This window comes from Canis aureus, chromosome 19 (genome assembly GCF_053574225.1).
Source record: "Canis aureus isolate CA01 chromosome 19, VMU_Caureus_v.1.0, whole genome shotgun sequence".
NCBI classification, from domain to species: Eukaryota; Metazoa; Chordata; class Mammalia; order Carnivora; family Canidae; genus Canis; species Canis aureus.
Window position 1 is genome coordinate 47,142,583 of NC_135629.1, and position 18,540 is coordinate 47,161,122.

Consider the following 18,540-nt stretch of genomic DNA (forward strand, 5'->3'; position numbering starts at 1 on the left):
GCAGGGCCCTTGCACGCCTGCACACTCAGCTGGAGCCGGGGCTCCAGGGTCTCCTGGGCCAACCCACCGCCGGCTCAACCCGGCTAGGAGCGGATCCATGTCCCCACCTTCCGCTTCCGCGACAGGCGCCGCCCCCGCCGGAAGCCCACCAGAGGGGCGGGGCCTGCGCCCGCTACGTGGTGGCCGGCGCGTCGGCCGGCGCGAGGCGGTGACGCGAGGCAGCGGCGGCCAATGGGGAGCGGCGTTGGCCGGCGCGCCCGCCCCTCCCCGGCCCCGCCCCCGCCCGGCGTCGGGCCGTCGGACAGGCGGGAAGAGGTGGCCGCTCGGGCAGGATGGCGGCGGCGGCGGCGGTGGGCGCGGGCGCGGGCGCGGGGGGCCCGGGAGCGGCGGGCGGCGGCGGCGGCGGGGCGCGCGAGGGCGCGCGGGTGGCGGCGCTGTGCCTCCTGTGGTACGCGCTGAGCGCGGGCGGTAACGTGGTCAACAAGGTGATCCTGAGCGCCTTCCCGTTCCCCGTGACCGTGTCGCTGTGCCACATCCTGGCGCTGTGCGCGGGGCTCCCGCCGCTGCTGCGCGCCTGGCGCGTGCCCCCCGCGCCGCCCGTCTCGGGCCCCGGGCCCGGCCCACATCCGTCTCCGGGCCCGCTGCTGCCGCCGCGCTTCTACCCGCGCTACGTGCTGCCGCTCGCCTTCGGCAAATACTTCGCGTCCGTGTCAGCGCACGTCAGCATTTGGAAGGTGCCAGTGTCCTACGCGCACACCGGTGGGTGCCGCGGCCGGCCGGGGGGCGGCGGCCGGGGCGCGCGCCCGCGATCCCGGCGCTCGGCTAGGAGTGCGCTGGCCGGGCTGTGGCCCGACGGCCTGAGAGAAGTCCGCCTGTGTCAGGAAGGCTGAGAGCCAGCAAGGCTTTTAGCAGGGGAGGGACTCGCACAAGGGTTTTGGGGAAGGAAGTGGCCGAGGAGAGACCTGGGAGCTGAGCAGGGCAAATCACAATCCCACAGCCCCTCCCCAGGTAGGCTGGCGGGGGTTGGAAGAGCTGCCAAGCCCTCCCATTGCACTCGTGGAATTGGGGCAGGGTCCCAGGGTGGGTTCTGGGACTGGGGCGGCTCCCTGAGAGCCCCTTGCCTCTCTTTGCAGTCAAGGCCACCATGCCCATCTGGGTGGTTCTCCTGTCCCGGATCATCATGAAGGAGAAGCAGAGCACCAAGGTAACCCAGGAGGGTTCTGGGCAGGTGGGGGCCCCAAGGGCTTCCTGGCTGGTGCCCAGCTGGTGACGTGGTCCAGGCTCCTGGTTTCCTCTCAAATCAGGAAGTCAGCTTGGAGGCTTCTGGTGGCCCTTTACTGCAAATGTTCTGTAATTGCTTTGGAGGCAGTGATGTACGTCCCTGAGTTACCTCTGCTCTGTGGTCTCGGGGATGCCCCTCTTGGGTCCAGCTTCCCTTATGTCTTGATTCCCGACGTGTGGTTGCTGGTAGGCAATGACTTGGTCCCATCATGGCCAGCCATCACGTGCCCCTCCAGGGGGACCAGGGATAGAACATCTGACGCCTTGTTGAAACTCTGATGAAGTCTCCCTTCTTGGCAAGTGACAGTAGTCAGGTTGGGGACTTCTGGGGTCAGAAGTGAGATGCCAGTCAAAATAGTCTGATTTGGGCAAAATCCAGCAATGTCTTCGAAATAGAAACAACCAGGAATTGTGAGTGTCTGGGAAGGGAAGTGAAAGCAACATGCAGAGCCTAGGACTGCATAAGGAGGATGCTTTGGGCACAATCCAGAGTCTGTTCAAGATGCCAAGCCAGGGTATTTCCTGGCTTGGGGCGAGAGAAGCTGTGGCTTCAGCCAGAGACAGCCTTGTTCCTTAAGTGGAAGTGGGACTCCTGTTGTCCCAGCTGGAATCCATTTCATGCTGGACAGAGCACTTCTTTTCTAGATGGTTGGTTTCTGGCATCCTGTATTTTATGTAACCCAGAGTGGCGGTGCCCTGGATTGGCTTATGGAAATTGGGCCACCTCTGGTTGATTTTTTGGTTCAGCCCAGCTTTCTCTCTGCAAGGACCCGGGTGTGCTCTGTAGCCTGCCCCCAGGGTGATGTCAGGTGTGACTTTTTTCCCCAGGTCGGAGTTGCCTGGGAGTTGTGCAGCTTCATCACTCGGTATCACATCATGTTTATCAGGTTTCCTTGTTGTACAGGACATTGTACCCAGCTTGGGCAAGGAGCCAGCACCTTACCCAGTGAGGAGGGACTGAGGAATGGCCTAGGCAAAGACTAATGATAAAAGCAATATGTATGGACCCAGCCTAGGAGACAGATAAGGCAGGTTATTGTCATTCTTGATCACATGGGAAGAAATGGGATGTAAAGGGGTGAGTCAAGTGCCTGAGGCCCACAGCCAATAGTAGCTGAGCCGGAATTCAGGCCCCACAGTCCAGAGCCTTTGCTCTATCCTCCAGGGATGGATAAGAAGCCCACACCCCTCCCTCCGAAAATTTCTGCAGTGCTTCAGTGTCCTTTGTAGGAGGAGGGTGAGCTGGGAGTCAGAAAAACTAGATATCAAAAATGGATCCCATTTCCCTGGAAGTTTGGAGCCATTTAGCCACCAGAGCTCAAGAACAATTGCATACACTAGGCCTTGGAAAGTCTGGACCTTCTAGAAAGCCTCGTGCCACGGCACTCTTTCTTCACTCAGCCAGCACTTATTGGATGCCTGCTATGTGTTGGGCATCAGGACAGAGCAGTGAACAAGGACTTGCCCTAAAAGAGCACAAGGATGCAGATGGGCCCTTTCAGTGGGCGGAGAAAGCCCCAGGCACCCGGGGACCTGACAGGGTCTTGCGGGGAGCGGGGAGGTGCGCTGGGGAAAGTTCTCCTGGTCTGTGAACTGAGACCTGAAGGGGAAGGAGGTCTCTAGACAGAAAAGGTGTAGAGGGAGTGTCCCAGCCAAGGGTAACTGCTGCATGTTGGAAAAGACTAAAATCAGAGATACCTGGCCAGCCTTTGGAGGATTGGGGTTTTATACCTTGGTACGTTGGCAGTGGCAGCTGGTTAGAGCTGGTAGGGCCAGCCCCAGTTCCTAATAGAAGTGATGATACAGAGATTGGGGCTGCACACAGTGACACAGCCCTGGCCCAGGTACTCTGCCCCATATGCCTCTCTCGCCCCTCCAGCATCACTGCCACAGCTAATGCTGATGCCCAGGGGGTAGGTGGAGTCCCTTTGCTGAGGGAGGGGAGAGCAGCTGAGGCTTTCCTCCAGGCATCTGTATTGGGCAGCCTAGCTCAACTCTGGCCATCAGCCCTTCCTGCCCTCCTCCTGCAGGTATACTTGTCACTCATCCCCATCATCAGCGGCGTTCTGCTGGCCACCGTCACCGAGTTGTCATTCGACATGTGGGGGCTCATCAGTGCCCTTGCTGCCACATTGTGCTTCTCGCTTCAGAATATTTTCTCCAAAAAGGTATTTGGGCACCATCTGGGATATGCCTGATGATTTGGGGGTGGCACAGGTAAAAAAGTGGTCAAGTAGGGATTTCTGTGGTGTTGGAACAAGAAAAAAATCCTGTTGCCCTTCTACTGGTTTTGTATTTGTTTCATTTTTTCTTGGAGTTTGTTACCTATAATAAAATTAGCATATGCTCAATGTGAAAACAATAGAAAAGCGCCCCCTGCCCTGCCCCCCCAGCTCAAAACTCAGAAACTTAGTGGGTGCTGGAGATGAGTAAATCAGTAAAGAACTGCCCCCTGTCTGTGGGTTTCCACTCTGAGAAAAAGTCACAGTACTGTCCCTGAAGAGAACTATTAATGCTAGGGGGCTTTTCTGTACAGTTTTTAGAATTGTAATATTATAGATTCATTTCAAATTTTTGCTTTGCTCATTTATTATAACATTCTCCCATATCATTAAAAAATATTGCTATAAATCCTGTAATATACTCTTTTCTGGCACCACAGTTCATGTAGTCAATTTCCCTACTGCAAATGCAGGCTATTTCCAACTCTTCATCATAAGTAACACAGTAATGAACATCTCTGTGCATAACATTATTCTGTCTGCAAGTTATTTCCTTACAAAGGCTTACCATTCTTGGGTCAGAGTATATGAGATATTTATGGTTCCTGGTATACTTTGCCTGGTTGTATTCTAGAACCACTGTATGCCAATTTAGACATAAACCAGCGGGATTTCGGAGTGTGTGTTTCACTGCAGCTTCACCAGTACTGAGTGTTGTTGGGTTTTTGTTTTGTTTTGTTTTTCTATTTCTCAGTCCTTCATATTTGTTTGGGGGCATTTTGTCTCATTGCAGGTGCACTCATAGGTTTGGTGGTCAAGGTCAGATGTCAGGGGCTAATGTACAGTCACTGTGTTTGGGACCTGGGTAACCGGAGCCCTTCTTGCCACTTAGAGTTTCATTTGGCTTTTTTTTTTTTTTTTTTTAAGTTTTATTTATTTATTTTATGATAGACATAGAGAGAGAGAGAGAGGCAGAGACACAGGAGGAGGGAGAAGCAGGCTCCATGCCGGGAGCCTGACGTGGGACTCGATCCCGGGACTCCAGGATCGCGCCCTGGGCCAAAGGCAGGCGCTAAACTGCTGAGCCACCCAGGGATCCCCTCATTTGGCTTTTTTTTTTTTTTTTTTTTTTCATTTGGCTTTTTAAAAGGTTTTTCTCTCTTTAGGTTTTGAGAGATTCACGGATCCACCATCTCCGGTTGCTGAACATCTTGGGCTGTCACGCTGTCTTCTTTATGATTCCCACGTGGGTTCTGGTGGACCTTTCAGCTTTCCTGGTCAGCAGTGACCTGGTGAGTTGGCCAGCGCAGTGAACAACACCCTTTTCTTGAATAGTTCCAGAGTAGTTGCTTTGTTGACATTTGGGGCCCCTGACAGCCAGCCCTCTTAACATTCAGCTTTGTCATGACTCATTTTTCGTGTAGTCGAGGAAGTTGGCTTCCTTTGCATTTCCTCCTCCAGCGGGCTAGATCTCAGGTGTCGACAGCTGCTGCATTTGAGCCAGTGGTATCAGGAAGAAAAAAGTGCCAGCATGGGCTACTCTCTTGTCTCGACAGCCTGGTTCAGATCTCACTCTGACTTGTTAAAACTGCACTTGCATTGCTGGATTCCTTTGTCAGTGTCATTTCTGTCCATATTCCCATGTATTATGGAGGCACCCATAGCTCTCTGAGCATAGGAAAGGGAATCTGCCCACCACCTGCAGGGCCAGCCTCCAGACAATGCACTAGACACGCAGGTGACTGTGATAAGGAAAAGGTGGGCGTGGTTTTTCCAAGCATGAGTTAGAGAGAGGAGCAAATGTGTATTAGGACTTAATGAGGTCTGATGAGGTTCTTGACATTGGTCTTTAATCGTTATCGTTACCTGTAGACATAGTGCCCATTATCTTCAGTCTCTAGCTGAGGAGACTGGCTCTATTCTAACTTCCTGTCCACTCTATTCTAACTTCTTCTATTGATTAGCTGTAATTTTTCTGCAAAGAGCTTTCCATCATCGACCAGGAATAGTTGTTACCTTGAAGTACACAAATGGTCAGTGCTTCTCCTTTTTTTTTTCAATTAACAATTTTCAGAGAAGAGTTCTAGCTTACTGCAAATGTTAACCAGTGAGTTGGCAGGGGGGTAGGGTTGGGGTAGTGAAGGAAGGGCCTTCTTCTTTTTTTTTTTTTTTTCAATATCATTGTGGACTCCTATGTCAGTTGCACACTTCCTCTTCATAATCAGATTATCCTGTCCAGGGCAACGGAGTCCTTCCCATGGGCTCCCTGTCCTTCCGACAGCACAGGTCAGCCTTCAGCAGCTTTTGGGCCCAGCAGAATGTATGTTTTTCTCCTCTTGCACGTCTCCTGTCTCTGGCCTGCAGTCAGCCACTCCTTTGGGAACCTGGGTTGCTTGTAATAGAGAATGTGGTTTAGAGACACAGTGAGTGCTGTGTGTGCTCACCACTGTGAGGCTGTCTTTGCTTTTGAGTCTTTGCGGTGACAAGTTAGGAAGGTCCTCTTGGGGCAGAGGGGAGGGTTCATACCAACTTACTCCAATTCTGATTTAACATTATGGAATTTATAAGTGCTGTGATTTTTAAATTTATATCTTTTCTGGTACACTTGGTTCCTTGCAATGTTTGTTCTTTGCTTATCGTACCCCAATTATTCATGTACGAGACTCTACTACACACACATTATCGCTGCAGAGCGAGAATCCCCACAGAACAACTGCAGGTAGAATACTGAGAAAAGTTTAAGCTTTCTTTGCTGCTCTGTTTGTCCTTAGGACATGTTCCATTAAAGATGTACAATTGGAATGCTGTGTTCTTTTTTATTTTTTTTTAATTTTGGAGAGAGAGAGCAGAAGCAGGAGGAGGGGCAGGGAGAGAGGGAGAATCCCAAGCAGACTCTACACTGAACACACAACCTGGCGTGGAGCACAGTCCCGGGACCTTGAGATCATGACCTAAGCTGAAATCCAGAGTCAGATGCTTAACTGTGCCCCCAAGGCGCCTATGGAATGTTGTGTTCTAAGAGCAACAGAAGTAATTTTTACAATGTGCTTGTATCATTAGCTTGCCCAGTTGGGTTCATCTGCTTCCATTTGTTTTCCATTTTTAGGCATTGCTTTTCTTTTTCCACACTGAATTTGTCAGACTTTTGTATTTCCAAAGCCAGATGATATGAGAAAGTTTATTCCAAGTCTGACTTCAGTCCGTCACCTCCCCCACCCCTTCTTGTCCTTCCCCCACAGGTAGTTATTTTTATGCAGTTGGTTTACCTTTTCAGTGTTGCTTTTGACAAATATAAGCAAATCTGTATACCTACCTTTCTCTTCCTTACACAGAAAGTGACTTTATAGATAGAAAAGAGCACCTTTCTATTTTCACTCAATGATATGTCTGGGGAATCACTTACTACTGACATATTTAGGTCTTTCTCATTCTTTTTATTGGCTGCAAAATATTGCTGATAGGTTTGGTGTCAATTCTCTTATTTTGGCCTATGTTACAACTCTTTGGTGTCTATATGAATACATGCATACAAATATGTACTTCTAGGTTTTGCTTTGGTTACTTTGTTTTTATTTGTGTTCAGGGACTTTTAGTTTTATTCTAGTGATTACCTTTTTTGGAATACCTTTAATTATCTGTTTCTTTTTTTCTTTTTTTTTTTCCTTAAGATTTTAATTTATTCATGAGAGACACAGAGAGAGAGGCAGGGCCCCTTGGGGAGCCTGGTGCAGGACTTGATCCCAGGATCATGACCTGAGCCAAAGACGCTCAACCACTGAGCCACCCAGGCATCCCGTTTCCCTTCTTGAGGCCATATGTATTTTTTACCTTGATGGGGCCCTTGTATGCTCTAGTAGTTGCTCTAGCAGCACACAGTATTTGACAGTGCTGCAGTCTGAAGGCAGTGTTCCCACCTATCTGGGCTCCTCCTTTCTGCCCTGTGTCTCCCATAGATGTCAGGTGATTTAGTTCTGTCCCAGTCCTGTGGTTTATAGTGGTAGGAAGAAGGATCATATGGGAGAACATGCCCTGGAGTCTGCAACTTACCACATTACCAAGAACCAAAGGCTACAATGGGTAATTCCTGCATATGGGCAGCCCCACTGCTGACAGCCTGGCTGAAGCCAGGTGGGGATCACCAGACTCTGAAGCAGGCTGCCCCATTTTAAAGTTTGGACAGGATGAGTGAAGCAGCTGTTTGAGAACTGGAAAGTAAAGGGCAGTGGACAGGCTGGGGTTGAAGACCAGATTTCAGTCTACTGCTTAGTTAGCAGTCAGTTTGCCTCTCTTTTGCCACCTGTATCTATAGCCTGGGCTTGAGGCAGCCCAAAATGCAGAAGTAGGCACTGGGTAAGAACAGAGCAAGAAGCCCTCTCCTTCTGGATCATGGAATGGGAAAGGGGATTCCTGTTGCTCAGAGGGAAATTCCCTGCTGGGGATTTCTATTATTTTTGTTTCTTGGTTCTCTTGGGTCTCAGGCCCCTGCCAATCCCGTGGTGGTAGTGGCAGCAGGGTCCCACACGAGGGCAACCACCCTCTGCAGTCAGAGTAGGATTAACTGTCATTGTGTAAATTTTTCTCTTTTTATCTGCCCACTGCTTGGTCCCAAGTGGAGGTGCAGTTGTCAAAAAAACAAAGCAGAGTGGGGTCATTAAGCCCCAGCTCTCTGATTAGAGGACTGAAAAGGGGAACTCTAGGAAATAGCAAGTACCAAGGAGATCATGGAGAGGGAAGAACTTGGGAAAGTGACCTCATAAAATACCATGAAATCCTAGGCTCACCCCTGAGCTGCACATGTAAAGATCTGATCCTAATAGCATAGCAAAGACTTAGAAACCGAACTATGGGATAGACTACTGCCCCGATCCCAGCCTGACCACTCGGTAGTGCACGCTCAGGATGGAGCCACATACCACTGGAAAGGCTTTGAAAACAGACTCACATTGGAACCACAGCCCACAGAAGGCTGGTCAAGCTTGTAGCCTAAACCCAACCAAGCTAAAACAAAATATCAACATTCTGTATAGGATTTAAATAAGACCTACAATCTTATAATATTCTAAATGTCCATGGTATAATCCAAAATTACTTGGCATATGAAGAACCACGAAATTTTAAGTCTTATAGGAGAAGACAGTTAACAGATGCCAACAATTACATGACACAGATGTTGGAATTATTGAACAAAGACTTTACCTTTTTTAAATATTTTATTTATTCATTTGAGAGAGAGCAGGAGCAGTAGGGAGGGGCAGACGAAGAGGGAGAAGCAGGCTCCCTGCTGAGCAGAATGCCCAGGACCCTGAGATCAAGACCTGAGCCAAAGGCAGATGCTTAACCAACTGAGCCACCCAGGTGTGCCCCTTGAGCAAAGACTTCAAAGCAACGATTATAATCATGTCCCAGGAAGTAAGGGTAAATACTCCTGAAACAAATGAGAAGAATGGAAGATAGGAGAAACAAATGAAAATTTTGGAAATTTAGAAACAGCAACTTAAAAACTCACCAGATGAAAAAAATAAATAAATAAAATAAAAAATAAATAAAAAATAAATAAAAATAAAAACTCACCAGATGGACTCAATAATAGAATGGAGATGACAGAGGAAAGAGTCAATAACTTGAAAATAGATAAAGAAAAATTATCCCCTTTGACCCACAGAGAGAAAAAATATTAAAACACAAGCAAGCAAAAAATCTGGAAGTAGCCAGAGAAAAATGTGCAGTAATTATGGAATAGCAATTTGAGTGACTGGATTTCTCATTAGAAACCATGAACACACACACACACAAAAAGAAACCATGAACACCAGGAGCACCTGGGTGGTGCAGTTGGTTGGGTGGCCAACTCTTGGACTCAGCTCAGGTCGTGATCTCCCCTGAACTCATGTGATCTCAGGGTCCTGGGATTGAGCCCTGTGTTGGGCTCTGCACTCAGCGGGGAGTCCATTTCAGGATTCTCCCTCCCTCTGTTTCTCCCCCTGCCCCTTGCCGCCTTTGCACACTCTCGCTCACTCACTCTTTCTCTCTGGAATAAATGAATAAATCTTTAAAAGGAAAGAAAGAGGGCAGCTCGGGTGGCTCAGCCGTTTAGCACTGCCTTCAGCCTAGGGCGTGATCCTGGAGACCTGGGATCGAGTCCTACATCAGGCTCCCTGCTTGGAGCCTGCTTCTCCCTCTGCCTGTGTCTCTGCCTCTCTCTCTCTCTTTCTCTCTCATGAATAAATAAATAAAATCTTAAAAAAAATAAAAAAGGAAAGAAAGAAATCATGAATACCAGAAAGAGGTGAAATAACATTTTTAGAATACTGAAACTACCAACACATAATTTTATATCTAGCAAATATAGAATCTCCAGAACCAACAGAACTATAAAAAATTAGCAAGAATAAAGAACTGAATAATATCATCAACCAGCTGGATATCTATTTCATTGACATTTATAGAACATCCTACCAACAATAAGCATAATAGTCATTCTTTTCAGGTATTCATGAAACATTCACCAAGACAGACCATATTCTGTGCCATAAAAACAAAGTTTAATAAAAGATCTGAAAACATACTAAGTATTCTCTGACCACAGTAACTGAAAGGTAATAGGAAAATCTCCAAACATTTAGAAATTAAACAACATATTTCTGAATAATCCATGGGCCAAAGAGGAAGCCTCAAAGGAAATAGAAAATATTTTCAACTGAAGCAAAACTGACAGAAGAAAAAAAGATGACATTACAAATATCAGGAATGAGAGGGGGAGTATCACTATAGACCTCGCAGATACTAAAGTAGTAAGAATAATACTGACAACTCTATATACATAAATTCATCAACATAGATGAAAAGACCAATTCTTTATAAACCGTAAACTACAAAAACTCACCCACCCAAGATGAAATAGATAATCTAAATAGTCCCATAGCTATTAAGGAAATTGAATTCACAGTTTAAAACCTTCTAATAGAAATCATCAGGTCCAGATGATTTCACTGGCAGATTCTACCAAACACTTAAGGAAAAATAAATACCAATTCTATACAGTCTCCTCTAGAAAACAGAAGACAAGCGAACACTTTGGGACATATAACAAAACCAGTATGGTTGCATCGTGGACAATGATGCAAAAGTTGTTAACAAAATACTAGCAATATATAAAAAACATCACTATGACAAAATGGGATTTAAATTAAGAATGCAAGACATTCAATATTTGAAAATCAATGTAATCTATAACAGTCTAACAAGGAAAAATCACATTCATATCAACTGACAAAGGCATTTGACAAAATCCAACAACATTCATGAAAAAAAAAAAGTCAACAAACTGGAAATAGAAGGGAGCTCCCTCAGCCTGATCAAAGGTATTCCTGCTAAATTCAGGAATAAGTTCAGGATGTTCACTCTCAACATGCCTATTCCACATCATACTTGACATCCTGGCCAGTGCCATAGGACAAGAAAAAGAAATGAAATAGATTCAAAGTGAAATAAAATTCTAACCAACAAGATCTTATTCTCTTTTATTTTTTTTAAGATTTTATTTATTTATTCATGAAAGACACAGAGAGAGAAGGCAGAGACACAGGTAGAGGGAGAAGCAGGCTCCATGCTGGGAGCCCGATGCCGGACTCGATCCTGCGACTCCAGGATCACGCCCTGGGCCAAAGGCAGGTGCTCAACCACTGAGCCACCTGGATGTCCCACAAGATCTTATTCTCAATTATAAATAATTGCTTGAATTTTAACTTGAAATTTTTTCCCCTTGGAAAAGGTGATGATGAAAAAAAAATTGAGATACATTAATCTATACAGGCATACCTTGTTTTATTGTGCTTAGCTTTATCACACTTCACAGATAATACATTTCTTACAAATTGAAGGTCTGTGTCAACCCTGCATCAGGGAAATCTATTGGTGCCATTTTCCAAATAGCATTTGCTCACTGTGTGTCTATGTTTCATTTTAGTAATACTTGTAATCTGTCAAACTTTTAAATTATTATATTTGTTATGGCGATCTGTGATCAGTGATTATGACTCACTGAAAGCTCAGATGATGGCTAGCATTTGTAAATAATAAAGTTTTGTACATTTCAGGCACGCACACTTTTTTTTAAAGATTATTTATTTACTCATGACAGACAGAGAGAGAGAGGGGCAGAGACACAGGCAGAGAAAGAAGCAGGCTCCATGCAGGGAGCCCAACGTGGGACTCTCGATCGGGGTCTCTAGGATCACGCCCCAGGCTGAAGGCGGCGCTAAACCGCCGAGCCACCGGGGCTGCCCAGGCACACATATTTTTTAAGACCAGATGCTATTGTGCATTTAATAGACAGTGGTATAGTGTAAACATAACCCATACATGCACTGAGAAAAAAATTCACTTGACTTGCTTTATTGCAATATTTCCTTTATTGCAGTGGTCTGGGACCAAACCTGCAATATCGCCAAGGTCTGCCTTATATCTGTGTGTGTGTGTGTGTAGATAGACAGATAGATACTACATTTTTTTTTAACATAGAAAAGCTGATTGGGAAATGTACTTAGATAAAAGAACTACAGTAGTCAAAATTAGTCTGGGAAAGAATAAACTAGGAGGAATCATCTTACTTAATTTTAAGACTTTGTATAAAGGAACATACTGGTGAAGGCAAAGAGACATGAATCGGTGGAGCAGAATAGTGTGAAACTAAACACACTCAAATTTGAGTAATTGACTTTTGATAGAGAATAAAAGGGAAAAGTGAAGTCTCTGTAACAAATGGTGTTGGAACAATTAGACAACAATGTGTAAAAATCTGAGCCTTGACTTAGACTTCACACATTATACAAAAGTTAACTCATAATGCATTCTAGACTTAAACGTAAGAGCAAAAATGATAGGGGCTCTTGGATGGCTCAGTAGGTTGAGCATCCCAACTCTGGATCTCAGCTCAGGTCTTGATCTCAGGGTTGTAAGTTCAAGACTCGCATTGAGTCCCACACTGGTGTGGAGCGTACTCTTAAGAAAAAAGACAAACTAAAATGATAACCTTTAGGGAAGAAAACCAGAGAAAAAACTTCATGACTTGGAATTAGTTCTTAGACATTACACCAAAAGTGAAGTCCATGAAGAAAAAATTGGTAAATTGAGTTTCATCAAAATTTAAAACTTTTGCTCTGTGAAGACACTATTTTTTTTAAGATTTTATTTATTTATTCATGATAGACATATCATGAATCTCCCTGGCAGAGAAAGAGAAAGAGAGAGAGAGAGGCAGAAGCAGGCTCCATGCAGGGAGCCTGACGTGGGACTCCATCCTGGGACTCCAGGGTCACGCCCTGGGCCAAAGGCAGGTGCTAAACCGCTGAGCCACCCAGGAATCCCCAAGACACTATTAAATGAAGGGAAAGACAGGTTACCAACTGGGAGAAAATGCTTGCAAACAATAGAGGACTTGTGTTCTGAATACATAAAGAGCCCTTAAAACTCGAGAGTTAAGAAAACAACTTGCTTAAAAATAGGCAAAAGATTTCAACAGACTGTTTCCCACTGAGGATGTCAAGATGGCATATAAATAGGCAGGTAAGGTAAGTTCAACATCATTAGTCACTAGAGAGAAACAAAAGCATGATGAGATACCATTTCATACCTATTAAAATAGCTACAATAAAAAAAATACTAAGTCAAGGATACAGCATAGCTAGAATTCTTATGTATTGTTGGAGCGAACACAAAATGGTACAACCAACCTAGAAAACATTTGGGAGTTTCTTCTGAAGTTAAACAACACTCACCATATGACCCAGCAATCTCACATCTGTGTGTTAATTTTTTTTTAAGATTTTATTTATTCACGAGAGAGGCAGAGACATAGGCAGAGGGAGATGCAGGCTCCATGCAGAGAGCCCGATGTGCGATTCAATCCCGGAACTCCGGGATCACGCCCTGAGCCAAAGGCAGACACTCAACTGCTGAGCCACCCAGGCATCCCATGTGTGTTAATTTTAGAGAAATGAAACTCAGGTTCCCACAAAAGCCTGCACACAAATGTTCATAGCAGCTCCACTCATGACCACCAAAAACTGGACACAACCCAAGTGTCCTTTAACAAGTAAGTGGACTAAAAAAACCCAGAACTTTGGTACATTCATAAAATGAAACATTACTTGGCAATAAAAAACATCACCAACTTTTCCTTAGGACAACTTGGATGGATGGCAGCGGCATTGCTGAGTGAAGCCTGTCTGAGAAGTTTCCATTCTGTATCATTCCACCTATAGGACAAACTCTAAAAGACAAACCTAGGGATCCCTGGGTGGCGCAGCGGTTTGGCACCTGCCTTTGGCCCAGGGCACGATCCTGGAGACCCGGGATCGAATCCCACGTCGGGCTCCCGGTGCATGGAGCCTGCTTCTCCCTCTGCCTGTGTCTCTGCCTCTCTCTCTCTCTCTGTGTGTGACTATCATAAAAAAAAAAAAAAAAATAAATAAATAAATAAAAAATTAAATAAAAGACAAACCTAGGAGCACCTGGGTGGCTCAGTTGGTTAAGCATCTCTTGATCTCAGCTCAGTTCTTGGTCTCCGGGTCATGAGTTCAGGCTTCATGCTGGGCTCCACACTGGGCATGGAACCTACTTAAAAAAAAAAAAAAAAAAGACAAACAAATCTAGAGTGAAGGAGAACAGTAGTTGCCTGGATTAGGGGAGGGGATTCATACAAAGAAGTCTAGGAGAGTGTTTTGGGGTGATGGAGCGGTTCTGAATCCTGATTGTGGTGTTGGGTACGTGAATCAGTGCAGGTGTTAAAATACATGGAACTGTGCACTGTGAGGAAGACACATTTGACTTTATTGCATGTCAGTTGACTTCATTGTAAGTAAATTTTTTTAAAAAGCTGGATTTGCTGGAGTTTTTTCCTGAAAGATAGGTATCTATGCAAGCTGGCTGGCTTATAAAAATAGCTCCTGAGTCCCTATTGGTGACCTCAGGGAACGACTCCTGAAAGAACACGCCAGCTCACCACAAAAGCATGCTGGTGGGCTTACATGCCTTACAGAGGCTGTTACACCAACTAGGGGCAAAAGTCGGGGTGACCTTGAGCAGGTCATCTAAGTGTATCCCGCTCTCCTTTGAGAGGACCTCATGATCCCTCCCTCTCAGAGGGTGGTGGAGATGAAATCAGGCAGCCATTCGAAGACTTTCAGCTCCCATCCTGGCAGGGCCACTAAATGCCACCATTCCTGGGGGACCCTGCTGTGTCCTGTGACCAGTGCCAATGCAGCCTGAGAATTGGGATGCAGAGAGCAGGTGCTGCCAAGCAGCTGTGGCTTTGCTCCTTTGACTGAGCCACACTGGGTGTTGAGACTGCTGTATGCTCAGATGTCCATGTCCAGAGTACTGTCTCCTGAGGTCATTCCACTGTCCTGGCAGCCCTGCCCTGAAACAGCCTCTTGGTTCCCTCTGGTTCCCCAGGACTGGTATCGAGGTGGGACTGGGGGAGGTGGGGAGGCATGGGAGTGTGGCTGCAGCCCTGAATAGATGTCCATAAATGTTCAGTGCTGGGCATCCCCAGCCCTCTGGCCAGGGCAGCAGCCATCTGATTGTTGCCTGCTGCCTGTTCTGGGATCAGCAGAGACTCGAAGGTGGGGCAGGGAGTGGGTTGTTCTGTGGTCCAGATGTCTGCTAGTTGTGGGTTCTTAGCTTCTCAGCCCCCTTAATCAGAGTGCCTCATTCTGGTGAGGGTCAGATGGTTACCAAATTTCTGATAACTTGTTTTTGGCTTGGGGTTGTTTTAAAGCACTTTCACACCGTGATCCCTTTGATCTTCACAGCAGCAGCATTGTGTGGGCTCACAAGGATCAGTCTCTTCTGTTGCACAGAGGAAGAGAGTGTGACTTAAAGGGTCAAGTGGACTGGGTGGGGGAATCTCCCAAGGACAGGGCAGACCCAGGGCTTCTGGCTCCTAGCCTGGGGTTCTTGTATTGCTAGGTTCTTTGCTTTCTCCAGGGCTGCCTTCCCAGGGCCTCCCCATCCTATAGAATGCATCGTGTCTGCTACAGTCTGAATGTTTGTATTCCCTCTGCCCAAATTTCTGTTGAAACCCTCTCCCCTCCCCCCCTCCGCCCCCCGCCAAGATGATGGTATTAGGAGGTGGGGCACCTGAGTGGCTCAGTGGTTGAGTGTCTGCCTCTGGCTCAGGTCATGATCCTGGGGTCCTGGGATCAAGTCTTGCATCAGGCTCCCTGCCGGGATCGTGCTTCTCTTTCTGCCTGTGTCTCTGCTTCTCTCTGTCTCATGAATGAATAAATAAAATCTTTTTTAAAAAGGGGGGGTCCTTTGGGAGGCCCTATCGGTGGAGCCCTTGTCCAACAAGACTAGTGTCCTTATAAAATGAGACCCCAGCGAGCTCTCTCACTCCTCCCACCACATGAGGGCACATTGAGCAGACCCTACCTATGAACCGGGAAGCTCACACCAGACACTGAGTCTCCTTGATCTTGGATTTCCCAGCTTCCAGAACTGTGAGAAATAAGTATCTATTGTTTATAAGCATCCCCCACCCCAGTCTGTGGTATTTGTTATAGCAGTTTGATTGGACTGAGACAGTGTCCAGTAAGCAGATCTTGCTCTGGTAATCGCAGGGCTCCCAGTGTTCACTGTCAGGGACGAGGGAAGCTTCAATTCCCATCATACTCTACACCCTTTGGGCACCTGGCTTGGTGTCTTGGGAGCCTCTCCATCCTCAGTAGGAATGAACTAATTATTTGTCGTTGTGTTGTGCATGCAGAGTGTCCTGTCAGAGGTGCATATGAAGCACATGTTACTACATACCACACAACTGGGTCTGCTGCCTGCCAACACTGACCCTAGTTGGCTACTCTGCGTCCCTCCCCCCACCTCTGCCAGGACCAACATATGACCCCAGTGCTGTTCTTGCTTCCTATCTCTATAGACCTATGTGTCCCAGTGGCCCTGGACGCTCCTGCTCCTGGCTGTCAGTGGCTTCTGTAACTTTGCCCAGAATGTCATCGCCTTCAGCATCCTCAACCTCATCAGCCCTCTGAGCTACTCTGTTGCCAATGCCACCAAGAGAATCATGGTCATCACAGTGTCCCTGATCATGCTGCAAAACCCAGTCACCAGCACCAACGTCCTGGGCATGATGACAGCCATCCTGGGGGTCTTTCTATACAACAAAGTGAGTCTGGGGTGGGGGCTCCCCTTGATACCTAGGGAGGCACCAAAAGTTGGTGGAGGGGAGAGGAAAGGGACCTTACCAGGAGCTAAGAGACTGGGGCTCTGGCTTCAGCCCTGCCACTGACTGGTTTATGGTGGTGTGGCCCTACCTGGCCCGGTCTTCCTTTCCCATGTAGATGATTCTAGGTCTGTGCAACTCCAGCCGTGGCTCTTGGGTCCACAGAGGCTTTGTCAGGGATTTCATTGTCTCCTCGAGAAGGCCCTGTTTAGTCCAGTGTAAAAACCTGGATGGCTAAGAGGGAGGGCCGGCCATGCCTGAGGCCTGCTTGGGTCAGTGCTTCACTGGGCTGTGAAGGGCTGCTTAGATGCCACTTGCTCCCTTCTGTCCTGTGAGCGTGCCCTAGGGAAGGAGCCAACTGTCTCATTGCTCTCTTGACCTTGCAGACCAAGTACGATGCCAATCAGCAAGCCCGGAAGCACCTCCTCCCCGTCACAACAGGGGACCTGAGCAGTAAGGAGCATCATCGGAACCCCCTGGAAAAACCCCACAATGGCATCCTCTTCCCCCAGCACGGGGACTATCAGTATGGCCGCAACAACATCTTAACAGACCACTTCCAGTACAGCCGGCAGAGCTACCCAAACTCCTACAGTTTGAACCGTTATGACGTGTAGAGTCTAGAGGGCAGGGCGGTACCATTGTGTGACTCCTCCCCCCACTCCCTAGCAGTACCAGAAACTTCTGACAACCAGTGAATGTACAACCCAGCCGAGGGGACGGTGCATAACCATCAGCAGACCCTGGGCTTCCCTGCCCCCTGGGGGTAGCAGGACGCTGCCCCGCAGGAAGGACCACTGCCCTCAAGCTCCAGTGTCCCAGGCCCTTTCTTCCTGGAGTCTATCATCTGAGGGCTGTGTTGGTATGGAGATCTTAGCCAGGTTTTTAACCTTTCTTTGTGGACTTATTCCCCGAGTCATGTATTTGAGAGTTCTTGTTCTGCTTTCCAGATAATATTTCCAAATAACTCTCCAGAAGGGTGAGATCGCTGTGGATACAGACCTCCAAGCAGGCAAGAGGGTTTCCTGGGGGCCAAGGAAAGGATGTAAGGAAGGGTGCTTGAGAGCGACAAACTAGCTGCTTCCATTTCACTGCTCAGATAGGTGAAGGGCTGAGGCAGGCATGGAGCAGAGGAGCGCCAGAGTTTATTAAAAGCATCTCCAGAAACAAAGACAGACCCAGTTTCCGGTCTACCCCATAGCTGTTTGCAGCTACTGGCAAATGTCCCAAAGAGAAAAAAAAGCTGCAATTAAGCCTGGAATACCTGAAGCCTAATTCTTTGACCTGCACATCAGAGCCGGTGTTGTGTCCAGATCCAGAGGGAGGGCAGCTGCGTCTCCTGTGCACTCGCTTCCCTTGCCAGAGCAGGGTCTCTCTCCTCTCTGGGGATAGCGAGGAGGAAGTGACTGTGGGGCTGTCAGAAGGAGCATTAGGAAATCATGTCAGTGTTTCAAACTCTATTTCTGTAATACTTGTGTTGTCTTTTCTGATGAGTCTTCACCACTGCTGTGAGGACTTAGTAGGATATTTGGTGGGGAGATGTTAATTTCATGAGGATCTTGCATTTTTCTAGGGAATATTTTGTAGTTGTGTATATTTATGCCTTGGTTCCCTGTGGGGGGGGGGGACGCATGAGGGAGGACTGGCTTATGGACTGAAAACCCTCTTGTTCTTAAATGTTTAAAAACAAGAAAAGCTCCTACTGGCAACGCCTGTCTTGATACATTTCAGCATTAGTAGGAGGTGAAGTGTTTACAAGCTCCTCTCTAATGGCCCTAGCTGCAGAAAGTGGAATGAATC

General features: G+C 47.2%; 1 protein-coding gene and 1 long non-coding RNA gene across 10 annotated transcripts in view; one reads left to right on the forward strand and one right to left on the reverse strand.

The window, feature by feature from the left end:
• The window catches only part of LOC144290377 (uncharacterized), a 131,938-nt gene that overhangs the window by 108,391 nt on the left and 5,007 nt on the right, over positions 1 to 18,540 (reverse strand). For 4 of the 9 annotated variants that reach the window (XR_013358070.1, XR_013358065.1, XR_013358071.1 and 1 more), the window contains 3 exons: positions 15,939 to 16,004; positions 15,645 to 15,772; positions 14,005 to 14,117 (listed from right to left, as the gene is read on the reverse strand). This is a non-coding gene — a long non-coding RNA (uncharacterized LOC144290377). Of the gene's footprint in view, positions 1 to 11,308; positions 13,945 to 14,004; positions 14,121 to 14,312; positions 15,354 to 15,644; positions 15,777 to 15,938; positions 16,005 to 18,540 lie in introns of those variants that run through there. The other 5 variants (XR_013358067.1, XR_013358072.1, XR_013358068.1 and 2 more) reach the window with 5 other exon arrangements.
• Positions 318 to 18,470, forward strand: SLC35E1 (solute carrier family 35 member E1). Its single transcript, XM_077859549.1, has 6 exons — positions 318 to 759; positions 1,134 to 1,204; positions 3,312 to 3,449; positions 4,670 to 4,795; positions 16,438 to 16,683; positions 17,127 to 18,470. The coding sequence occupies exons 1-6, from the start codon at positions 333 to 335 to the stop codon at positions 17,355 to 17,357; spliced, it is 1,239 nt and encodes a 412-aa protein (XP_077715675.1). The 5' UTR covers positions 318 to 332; the 3' UTR covers positions 17,358 to 18,470.